Source organism: Tachyglossus aculeatus, chromosome 27 (genome assembly GCF_015852505.1).
Source record: "Tachyglossus aculeatus isolate mTacAcu1 chromosome 27, mTacAcu1.pri, whole genome shotgun sequence".
NCBI lineage: Eukaryota > Metazoa > Chordata > Mammalia > Monotremata > Tachyglossidae > Tachyglossus > Tachyglossus aculeatus.
In genome coordinates, this window is record NC_052092.1 from 6,491,187 (window position 1) to 6,503,158 (window position 11,972).

At 51.8% G+C, this 11,972-nt stretch overlaps 1 protein-coding gene and 1 long non-coding RNA gene across 7 annotated transcripts in view; one reads left to right on the forward strand and one right to left on the reverse strand.

Moving 5' to 3' along the window:
• RIMKLB (ribosomal modification protein rimK like family member B) overlaps positions 1–5,110 on the forward strand; it is a 46,510-nt gene extending 41,400 nt beyond the window's left edge. For all 6 annotated transcript variants that reach the window (XM_038767882.1, XM_038767881.1, XM_038767880.1 and 3 more), the window contains 2 exons: positions 1,777–1,980; positions 4,382–5,110. In XM_038767882.1, coding sequence (XP_038623810.1) covers positions 1,777–1,980; positions 4,382–4,872 — 695 coding nt within the window. In that variant the 3' untranslated portion in view covers positions 4,873–5,110. The remainder of the gene's footprint in view (positions 1–1,776; positions 1,981–4,381) is intronic.
• Positions 5,111–5,433: 323 nt separating this feature from the next.
• Positions 5,434–8,380, reverse strand: LOC119946519. Its single transcript, XR_005456424.1, has 3 exons — positions 8,200–8,380; positions 7,094–7,208; positions 5,434–6,480 (listed from the first exon to the last, which is right to left on the reverse strand). It is a non-coding gene; the product is annotated as an uncharacterized LOC119946519 (long non-coding RNA).
• Between the last annotated feature and the right edge of the window lie 3,592 nt (positions 8,381–11,972).

Sequence of the window (11,972 nt, forward strand, 5' to 3'; positions counted from 1 at the left end):
TAATTATCCCAGGGCTCTCATCCACTCTCATCCGTGGTCAGTCAAATGGATGCCCCAAAATGAGGTCTGTCCCTCAGAGGAGAAGAGGTGATTTAGCCTGGGACCCCTTCTGAGAGAAGCAACCTGACTGTAGTCGTGACCGTATTTATCGAGCACTGCCTGGGTGCAACATACTCCAAGAAGCATTCGGGAAAGTACAACAGAAGCCCGAGACATATGGCCTACCTGCACGGAGCTTACACTTCAACAGGGTAGACTAACCAACTAATAGTTACAAAAAGAGAGATCAGAAAAAATCATTGATTTTATAATTGTGCATTTATACACAAGTGCTGAGGAGAGGTATAAATAAATACATAAGCGCAACAGATAGTATTAACTCAAGTGAGTGTACTGAGCTCTGGTTTCACAATCCAAGTAGAAGGGAGAATATCTGTCCTCATTTGAAAGATGAGGAAACTGAGGCACAGTATATGTTGGCAACTTGTACTTCCCAAGCACTTAATACAGTGCCCTGCACACAGTAAGCGCTCAATAAATATGATTGAGTGAATGAATGAATGACTTATCCAAGGTTACCCAGCAGGCAGGTGGCAGAGCCAGCATTAGAACCCAGGTCTTCTGAATCCCAGGCCCGTGCTCTTCCCACTAGGCCAACCTGTTTCTGCTAGAGGGGGCCATTGAACTGTTTTGATTTGGAGTGTGAGGAATTAATCAGAAAAAAGCCTGCTGAGGGAGATGGGATCTAGAAGGGTCATAAAAGTGGGGAGCAATGGGGGTCTGTCAGATTTGTGCAAGGGAGCCACGTAAGCCAGGAGACAGAGTCTGGAAGAGAGAGAGGGGCGTACAGTCAGCAAATAACCTTAGGAAGATTAAAGAGAGCGAGCTGGAGAGGAGCGATTGAAGAGGGCTGAGGTGTAAGATCGGGAGAGTTGGTGGAGAACCCCGAAGCCAATTGTGTGGAGTGTTTACCCGATGTTGAGGAAAATCAGAAGTCCTTGCAGGGTTTTGAGGCGAGAGGGGGTGTTTGCTGAGCAGCACTTCAAAAAGATGATCCATGGAGCAGTGTGAAGTCTAGAATGGAATGTGGAGAGTTCTGGAGGCAAGGAGACCGATGAGGTCGTTGATATGGTAGTGCAGTCGTTCACAGTAGTACAGGGAAATTCCGAGAGCTGTAGGTTGGAGAGGAAGGAGAAGAACCGGAAAATGTTGTGCCGGAGGAGGGAGCAGGATTTAGCTGTAGATTGAAGGTGAGAAGTGAGAGAGGATGATGCCAAGATGGCGGGTTTCTGGGGCTGGGAGGGTGTGTGTGTGTGTGTGTGTGTGTGTGTGGCGGGGGGTCGGGGGAGCACATTGACCGATGGGAAAGTTAGGAAGAGGGGTGGGTTTAGGAGGAAAGATGAGTAGTTCAGTTTTAGATACGTTAAGTTTGAGACCTGGCAGGGCATCCAAATAGCGCTGTCTGGAGGCAGGAGGAGATGTGGGATTGTAGCTTAGGAGAGAGGTTGGGGCTGAAGGGTTAGATTTGGAGGCCTTCATGGCGAGGGTGGGCCTCATTTGAACATAAAGGGAGGAATCCATGGTCTGGCTGGAAAAGACCCCCTCTGGCAGGAAGAGGTGGGAGCTGGGAGAAAGGACAGGCCGGTCGCTGCGTTGGGGAGAGCTCAGAAATCGGCCCTGGATCATTCCAGATGGTGTCACCTGCAAGTGGCTAATCAAGAGTTGATGGAGTTAATTCCGCTCAGGACGGAAACTCTTTCTTCTTTCATGTCTTAGGTAAAGCGGTCTTCCTGGCTCGCGACAAGCACCACCTGGCTGACTTGAGTCACCTGATTCGCCATGAGGCTCCTTACCTGTTCCAGAAGTATGTGAAGGAGTCCCACGGGCGAGACGTGCGGGTCATCGTGGTTGGAGGCCGTGTGGTGGGCACCATGCTACGCTGCTCGACGGACGGGAGGATGCAGAGCAACTGCTCCCTCGGTAGGAACCGGGCAACAGGCCTGGCCCTGCCCATGCCGGGGAAAGCGGCCAGTGGGGTTCCTTTCCTTCCCTATCCGGGGACCTGCTGGAGTGAGGAGGCTCTGACTTCCCCCAGAGAGCATTCAGGCTACTTAATTTGTCAACCCGGAATACTGTCTGTACTCACAGGTGTGTGATCTTCCCAAGCCGGGTGCCCCCGGGTGCCCTGTGAATCAAGCAAGTCAGTAACCAGCAGGGCCTGCTGCCTCTCTCTTGAGACCCCCCAGCCCCTTTGTGGGCAACAGCAGAGCAACAAGGGGCATGCTGAGGCTCATTGTGTCAGACCAGGCAGGGCTTGAGTTTGCAATTCCAGCCAAGGGCCGATCCTACTCCAGGGCCTCAGTTGGAGTACACTGGGGTTGGTGGGGGAGTGAGGGAGGTGCGGAGACACACGCCATGAGCTTCCAGCCTGCAGATTTTCAAGCAGGAAGGGTAGACTAGCTAGCCCGCCCCACATTTTGGATTTGGAAAAGAATCCAAATCCATTCCTCAGCCCCGGCCATCTGGGGCCAAGGTCTTCATGGGGACTGGGAGGTTGCTGGGGTTTCTGCAGCAGCTGCAGCCAGGGCTGAGTGTGAGTGGGATTGGCATTCCGGGGCTGCGGCAGTCGGGCGGGGTGGAGGCCAGTGGATGGTCAGCCCTGGGGTAGGGGTAGAAGGAGTCGCTTGTGTCCGGTGGCCACGGAGTTCAGGAGGTGAGGTGGTGATGGGGCCCTCCTCCTTCGATACCTTTTATTTCTTCTTCCTGCCTTCCTTCTCTCTCCTTTTTGCTCCTTCTCCTCATTCTTCCATTCTTCCCAATTTTCTCTCTGACTTCCTTGTTCCCCTCCACTCCTTCCTCCATCCTCAAAATGAAGAGAGGATGTCCAGTAAAATCGCACATTCATTCATTGTCGTATTTATCGAGCACTTACTGTGTGCAGAGCACTGTGCTAAGTGCTTAGCAAGGGCCCTGGTGCTATATTAATTTCTCCATCTGGTGTCACATTCCTTGTGAAACCTCGACGGAGTCGTAATTTCATTTGTCACTGTCGAGTGTCAGGTTGGTGTTAAATGAGCTACGTTTTAGGAGCTACGTTCTGCGGCCCAAGCTTTGGCTCCACCAGGGCTGTTGAAGTAGAGCTCGAAGTGGGGTTGGAGCCACTGAACGGTTTTTGAAGGAGTGCTTCTGCTTACAGGTCATCTCTCAATAAGGCTTTCTTTCTCGTGTCTTCCCGATGGGTATCTGCAACTGCCTCGGATTCTTGAAAGCAGTAGAGTAGTTGGACAACTCAAGGTGTTTCCGGGTGACTTCTCACTCTGAGGAAACGTTGCTGAACTGGCCCCTTGGGCTTCTTGTCTTCATTTGGGGCTTTTAAATCCCCAACGCCTCCATGCTGCCTGCTCTGCTCCAAGCCATCAGCCTCCTCTTGCTTCGGGGGCAGTTGAATTTCGCAATGCATCACCTTCTTGATTCTCTGCATTCTTGTACTGGTGCTGGGAGAATGAATGAATCCACGATTGCCAGTTGCTTAAGGTTTTTGGTCAGGAGTAGCAGAGCAGAGGCAAGTGTTAATCGTAGTTCATTTCCGGGGTGATGGGAACTGAAAGCCCACTAGTTCAGATCTCAAGAATTGGCTTTTATTGTGAGCCAGGGACCAGATTGGTGCTGTCCTCAAGTCCCTGGACCACAGTTATGCCAGAGGAGCAGTGACCAGCCTAGATCAAGGGATCAGTTTCTTCTGGGACAGGTGACATTTGAGGAAGGGACTTGTGGGAGTTGGGTCAGCACTGTGGAAGATTGCTTGGCCTCTATTCCTTTGAGTTTCTTTGCTCAGGCTTCCAAGACACATTCCATTGAGTAGGAAGAGTTCTTTTGAAAGCAGCAAGGACTGCCCCCAAGGAACCTTAGCATCCGCTGATGGCCATGAGACATTCCCTCCGTCTTCCCCCCAAGGGGTCAAGCCAGGCAGCAACAGGCTACCGGGACCAGGACCGGGTGTCCAATCAGTGCCGCCAACGGCAGGACCAGAGGTTATCTTCAGAGGAGCCCGGCCCAAGCCCGAGCCCATCAGTGTGGAGGGCGGGCGCCAGAGGCTTCCCCTGTGCGGGGGGTGGAAGAGGGGCAGAAGGAGAGGAGCAGGAGTTCTAGGCCTCATCATTGCCTCAGAGCGGAACACGATCCAGCCGAGGGGCCGCGTCCAGCGCCTGTCCCGAGGAGTCATGGTGACCCGGGAATAGCCGGGGCCGGGGACTTGCCACCCCCCGACCCCCCGACCGGGTTTGGTTTGCGGCCTCCCAGCGGAGGGAAGCAGTGAGTGTTGGAACCGGGGCGGGTTGTCCCCTTAGGGCCCTTCCCCGTCTGACGCTTCCCTTGTTCCCAGGTGGCGTGGGCATGATGTGCTCCTTGAGCGAGCAGGGGAAGCAGCTGGCCGTCCAGGTGTCGAACATCCTGGGCATGGACGTGTGCGGCATCGACCTGCTGATGAAGGACGACGGCTCTTTCTGCGTCTGCGAAGCCAACGCAAACGTAGGTTTCATCGCCTTCGATAAGGCTTGTGGTCTAGACGTAGCTGGGATTATAGCGGATTATGCCGCCTCCCTCCTGCCCCCCGGCCGGCTGACCCGGCGCATGTCGCTGCTGTCCGTCGTGTCCACGGCCAGTGAGACCAGCGAGCCGGAGCTGGGGCCCCCGGCCGGCGCCGCTGTCGACAACATGAGCGCCAGTTCCAGCTCTGTTGACAGCGACCCCGAGAGCACCGATCGGGAGCTGCTCCCCCAGCTCCCCCAACTCCCCCAGCTCCCTCAGCTCCCGGGGGCTCTGTTCAACATGAACCAGCTGCTAGCCAATGAAATCAAACTTTTGGTGGAGTGACTCTACCTACTGGCCAGCGAGGTCAAACTCCTGGTGGAGTGGCTCTGCCTGCTAGCCAGTGAAATCCATGTCCTGGTGGAGTGGCTCTGCCAGGAGGTCCTTACCCCTCAGCCCCTCCCCTGGAAATCTTTCCTTTCTTTTTCCTTCTTCTTGTTTGAAGCCAACTTGTGATGCTGTTTCTGGAAGCCCCTCAAGGAGTGGTTGGGTGGCCAGGGGAGCCAGATATGGCCAGATTAGAGGCGGGGGGGTGGGGGTGGGGGAGGTGGGGGGCGGGAGGGGAGGGGGGAGATAGAGGAGGAGAAAGGCTTCCGATTCACAGTCACCACTGCCCTTCATGACCAGGCCACTCCAGACAGGTTAGGGAATTGGATTGATTAGGTTGCCGGGCCACAGAGACCGGCAGAAGTCCCCCTGGCTCAAGTGCACCCTGGCTGCCGGCTTCTCAGGCTTGCCCTCGGCCTCCGAAGTGCCGGGCTTCAGGGCCCGAGGAGGAACCTGACTCCTTGCACCCGAGTCTTTGCGAAGTGCGAGCACAGGCCTCGAGCCGCCGCTCCTCTTGTCACCGGGTGGCAGGGCCCGTGGTGGGGATGGCACGTAAAGACACCTACCCATCTCCCAAGCCTGCGACTTCTGCCACTGAAGTATTAGCCCGCTGTCCGGGTTGGTAACTGTTCACGAAGTTCTGGGGGAAGTGGTGATTTGGGGATCGCTTCTGGTTTTGTCGTTGGGAGGGAGCGTGAAGGTCCCCCAGTCTGTAAGAAGGTTCCTCCTCTTTGTGGCAGAAGGGGCATGTTTGCATGAAGGAAGGGAGATGAACAGCGTGCGTTGTCTGCTGAACAAAATAACGTTTAATCCAGTTTGGGAAAAATTTACACTAGTTTAAGCATATGTGCATTGATTGACTTGTATCTGTTAGTGTTTTAGTATTTTGGGAAGGTATATGCTCTGTTAATGTTGCAGTTTTTTTTAATACATGGTAGTCCAAACTTCCCTGCTGTAAGCCTGCATCCCATAACAGTGGCCAAAGTGGAGAGGAAATGCCACCTTTTGGATTTCAAAGCAGCAACTGAAAGCCTTTCTCTCCAGCTCTCTCTTTTTAAAGGGCTTTTTTGTTTTTGCCTTTGGGAGGTGGTTGGCCCTTTGGAGGCAAGGAAAATAGCTGGGGAGAAATGGGGTTGTTTCTGAGCCCTTGAGTGCAGGGCTGGATGAGTTCCCAGACCAATGTGATGTGCTGAGTTTTCCATCTTTCCAACCACATGAAGGATGTACTCTTTTTTTTTTTTCTAAATTTGTTGTTAGCTGAACTCAACAGGGCAGTAGTAAGAGCCCGGAGGTTGATGGGGCTTATAGAAACACTGCGTGAGTTGCTTTAAGGAGGAGAATTGTCCAGAAGGAGAAGTCCCCGCCGATGCTCAAAGTGAGGGATCGGTGCTTCCATAATCCCGGCGTGCGGTTGTGAGGCTGGGCACCCTTGGGCGCGTGTGTGAGTGTCGTAGATTTTGTCTTTCTCCATTGGTTTTTTGGCTGTTTGGGGTGCTGCTTCATTTCAAGGGTCGCCTGCTTTTCCTCAGTCATCCTGTTTGCATTTTCTCCTCCTGCTCAGATGATCTGGGGAAAAAAGAGAGAGAGAGAAAGGAACTAAGACAGCAGTAATGGGGGACCCTTTATGACCTTTTGTCAACCCTCCAACTCTTCCCTCCCTTTTATCTCCCTGGCCGGCCCCAGCTCAGGCCCCGGTTCCCTCACACACTAAGCCAGATGCCGTCTGAGCCTTTGAAAGCAAATGGGCAGAAGCAACCCCAGGGGAAGGAGAGTTTGCGGGGGAAGGAGAGTTTGCGGGGAGGCTGAGCGGGAAGGGAAAGAGGCTGCTGAGCTCAGCAGAATTCTAAATAGCCTCAAGAACCTTCTCCCTACTGGTGCTCTGCATTTTTTTCCTCACGGCTCTCCTCCTCCCCTCTCAACTGCTGTTTTACCTTCACACGAGGATGAAGACCATCTCCTGAAAACTACGTGGAGAGACTTCCAGAGGCAATAAAAACAGAACAGTATATTAACCTGCTTTAAACGGAGGTTTGATCGTGCTTATTTGTACAGTTTTGTTTTGTTTTTTTTTTTCCATCTTAAAAGGAATGTAATAAAAATGGATTTCTTTTGGTAGAATTAAATAATATTCAAATGAAGTGCAAGGTTGATTGTTGGCCAATAGGGTAGTCACACTCACTTCTGGGGAAGGGATCCAGCTGTCTCTGACTCGGGCCAGGGCTCGACTTCACCACAGAAGAAGTTTCTTAGGAGAAAAGGTTCCCGACGAATCAATCCTCCGGTGTTCTAGCATCCTGAAACGGGCCCGTGAGGCGAGTTGGGTGCTGTTCCATGCCCCCCACTAAAATTCCCCACCCAGGTCCCTCCTGGGACCCTCTCTCCTGGTGGCCTTCTGTCAGAGGGAAGGAACAGGCTTTTTCCCTTGCTCGGTTTGGTGGGCAGAGGTCGGAGACAAAAAGCACATGTGAGCCCAGCCTCCCACCCGCTGCACCGCTGCGCCCTCAGGAAAAAGGTTTCGGCAGCCCCGCCGCTGACGGCACAGTCACCCTGTGGATTTTTTTATCTACTCTGCTGAGCAAAATGACATTTTCTCTCTGTCCTCTGCCTGAGGTCTTGAAGTTTGGGTTTGGAGTGGGGAAGGAAGGCGGGTGGGTGGGCGGGCAGGCTGTGGAGGGCCGAGTGAACAAGTTGAGAGCCGCTTCCCTGATGGTGGAGGGCCGGGGGAGGGTCATCTGCGGTCCCTCCACTGGCCTTTTCCTCTGGCATTCCCATCTCTGCTGCCAGAGAATCCCACCGCCCTGAAGCGGAATCCGGCTGACTGGGGCCCGGCTCAGACTCAGGAGGGCAGTTCCTCTGTGACCCTAGATGTTGGGTTGTGTGCCCTCCTCTGAAAAGGGCTGTAAACTGGTTGCCCACAGTTTCAGTTGAGAATGAACCTTGGGCTAGAGGCTGTTCGGCTTCTCCTATACAAGCTTCGTGCTGTTTGGGGGTGGGAACGTGACTGTTGATGTGTTCGATTGTATGTCATTGGGTCAAATTTCAGATTGCTTGAACAGCATTGTATATGATCAAACATGTATTTTTTTCACTGTAGTTTTAAAATAAGCCTTTTTTGGAACTGTGATTTTTCGTGTCCCTCTGGGCGAAAGGTTGGAGAGATGTGTGCGTGCACGCACGCACCCACACACACGGACTATTCTACCTTTCCCCCCCTCTTTTTTGGTGGGGGTTGGAGGAGTGCCTTCAAGCTGTTTGGTCATTCCTGGTGGATGTTCCCCCACTCACCTTTGACATCTCTGCTCATGTGCTACCTGCGCAGAAAACCAGCTTTGGAACATTGGCGATTATTTGAAACAAAAACTTGACTAAGGGACATCCTTTCCTCAAAGCCTCCACCGGACTCTCTCCGAAGGCATCAGGCGAAATCAGTGACTCTCCAAAGCAGTTCTCATTCTCTTTCTGGAAGGAACAAAAAAAAAAAAAGAAAGAAAGTGGTCAATGGGGGTGGGAGGTGGGAGGTTGCTGCTTGCCCTCCCCTGCTTGATGAAGGTTTTATGGGCTCTGTGGGGAGATGCGAACTCAGATCCTTAAGGCTTATGTAGGTGCTGCTCAGACAGGTAACTTTTGGGCTACTTCCTCTCGTTTCCTCCTCTGACAGTTGATTTTCATCGCTCTCGTGGTCTCTCATGGAATGGATCGCAGGATCTAGAGGGAGGTTCACTGCTTTTTTTGTTATTTTCTGAATAAATGATTGCGTTTAAAGTACGTTAGGTGCCTTTAAAGCTTGAGGTTTGGAGTCTCAGTGGTAGACAAAGATCTGCTGTTGGAGTCTCCTTGCCCTCTTCCAGATTTGAGTTGAGTTTTTTGGATTTAATTTTTGGTTTTGGGTGGGTAGCATTTTCTTTCTTTTTCTCCAATGTCCTTGTGCTGGGTGGGCATCTACCTTTTGCTCTAAGCCTTTTTGTATCAACAAGTCTTGTTTGATGTTTTAAATTGTTTTGTTAGTTCTATTCTGTGTTCCTGTTTAAAGAAACATTCTAACTGTCTGTACTGTTACTGTTCTTTGCCAGCCTTTTCAGGAGCCAAAAAAAAAAAACCCAGAGAAAAACCTTCCCTCCTTCCCCCTTCCTGATGATGAGTGAGAAGTTTTGAGAACTTGCGGGGTCCATGCCCTTCTAAACTCCCCTCCCCCTAATAACGCAGCTCGTGTAAGGGTAAATGCTGCAGTCTGGACCTGGGCAGATCTCCGGCCTGTTGGCAGGTAATTTGACTCTTTGTGTTCTCTGGTGGTCACAAGCCTATGGGCTAAATGTGTGTCTCTCTCTTTTCCTTTGTTCCCTCCTGCCCTTACCCTTTCTTATTTGAAACCCACCCTTATTAAAAACTGCATTAAGCATTAGAAAGTCTCTCTTCCCCAGTTTGGGTGGACTTTTGGATTGGATGGGGTCACCTTGTCCGGGGAGCCCTTGAAGCATGCCCTGGAGAACAGGGTGACCTCTCTGTCTGTGGCTGCTTAAGGGCCGGGATGCTCGAGGGGAGGTTGGGTGTGGGGGGACAGGGGCAGGAGGAGGACTTTGGGGGTTGCTTGTTTCTTCCATTGTGCTATTCTGGCTTCAGCTTTTTCAGGGGTTGGTGTTCCGGGTACACAGTGAGCTCACAGTGTAAAGGCCTCAATTGGGAGTTGACAGGTATGGAAAAGTAGAATTTTGAAAACATTAAATTAGGAATTAGAGTCAATGGCCAAACTCTCACGTCAGAGTATTTAACTGTTCCGTAGAACTCCCATTTCTGTGGCAGCTTTGTGAAACGGAGTAGGGAGGTTGGGGAGGCAATAAAGGTAGAAAACCATTCTCTCCGGTTCCTTACAGATGTCAGTGTTATGCCAGTCTTCTCCACCATAGTCAGTATTTGCACGACATTCGGTTGGAAAAAGTGTTCTCCGACCATTTCTCTATTTTCCCAGCCTCCCAGAGAGGATAACAGATGAGAGATATTATGACCAAACTAAGCAGTTCGGCCAAGAGGTCGCTGGAGCTTGCCGGCAGAAACAAATTCACCTCCAGAATAGCCTGCCGCTTGTTCCCCTGCTCCTTCTCATTCTCTCCTCCCTGCCCTTCCCTCCTTCCCATCTGCTGCCTGTCCTCTCCCCCCTTCTTTCCCTTCCTCCTGTCCTCTTTCCCTTTTTTGCTCTCTCCCTGTTTTCCTCCCCGCCCTCTCACCTTCTCGCCTTCACCCTTCCCAACACCCCATGGCTCCAGCCCTGGGCTGTGACGGGAAATGGGTGATGATGTTATCGGCAGTGCTACCCACCCTCCTCCCCTGCTGGCTCGGGTGACTCAAGGCCCACCCCAGACCATGGCTCCTCAGTATGGCCGTTCTCCTGTTGGGCTTTGGGCAGGCTGGTAGGAGTACAGCCTTCTGCTGTCCTTATGCACTCCCTGAATCCATTGTAGGTGGGGCAAAGTACCTTCTTCCTCGGGGTTTCAGCTCCTTCCCAACAAGAGGTGCTTTCTCCCTCCCAAGAGCGTGGAGGTGGAATCAGGCAACCATCATCAGTGTTATTTATTGAGTGTTTAGTATGTACTGATCACTGTATGAAGCTCTTGGGATACAACAGAGTAGGTGGGACTGTTCTTGGGTCCATCTGTGCTTGGATTCCTCCCCAAAGGGACCATTCCGCTTAAGGCTGATTTCAGAGTGTTGTAGCTTCCCTGGTAGCTGTGGGCAGCAGCACCGCCTAAGTGAGGGTATGAAATGGGTGGATGTGCCACTTTGCGGAGAGGCTGAGGGAGCCCTTAGAGAGAGAGAGAGAGAGAGAGAGAGAGAGAGAGAGTGTGTGTGTGTTCCAGTCATTTAGGTGAGGAGGACGCAACCATGCTTCCAAGCAGCATGGGAGCCTGGTAGCATCCTGGAGATGGGTTTGGTAGAGTGTGTGGGTGTATGTGTGTCTGTGTGACCGTGTGTGTATTTTGATGTGTCTCTGCTTATGTGTGTGTTAGGCGGGGCACGAGAAGAGAAATTATCCTTGTTTCAGATGTATTAGACAGACCTTCAGGTCCAGGTTTCCCGGGCACTGCAGGCTACTCCAGGAGCCACCTTGGGAGCCACAGAGTCATGATGTCACCATTTCTCCTTCTCCCACTGTGGGGGAGGAGTGAGGAGTGAAGTAGAAGCCATGCAGCCCCAGCATCCCCTTCCCCCCACTGACAAGAATTGAGTTCTATGGCCAGGTCAGTGATTTCAGTGTTTTTGATGGAAAAACGACTTTCTTAAACATTACAGGGGCAGGAAAGAGCCAAAAAAAGATAATGCTTTACCATCATCACAAGTTAATTTGTGATGTGTGACCTGGGTATTTGTTAAGTACTTACTATGTGTCAAGCACTGTACTAAGCACTGGGGTAGATACAAGGTAATCAGGTCCCACATGGGGCACACAGTCTAAGTAGGAGGGAAAACTGGTATTGAATCCCCATTTTGCTGATAAGGTAACTGGGGCACGGAGAAGTGGAGTGATTTACCCACGGTCACACAGCAGGCTTGGAGTGGAGCTGGTATTAGAATCCAGGTCCTCTGATTTCCAAGCCCTGGGTCTTTCCATTAGTTCATGCTGATTCTCAATAGAGTCCAAGTTGGCCGTGGACACTTAACTGATGAAAACTGATGCCTCCAGGAGGCCCTGAAGGTGAGAGCAGTGTGGGAGGAGCCGCAGGACAGGGGAAGTGGGCTGAAGAGCCCTCTGCTAGTCCTGCTCTTCTCCCATTCTGCTCCCCTCCCCTCCTTTCCCTTAATAATAATAATGATGGCATTTATTAAGAGCTTACTATGTGCAAAGCACTGTTCTAAGCACTGGGGAGGTTACAAGGTGATGAGGTTGTCCCACAGAGGGCTCACAGTTTTAATCCCCATTTTATAGATGAGGTAACTGAGGCCCAGAGAAGTTAAGTGGCTTGCCCAAAGTCAGCTGACAAGTGGCAGAGGTGGGATTTGAACTCATGACCTCTGACTCCAAAGCCCATGCTCTTTCCACTGAGCCACAATGCTTCCCTTCTACCCTT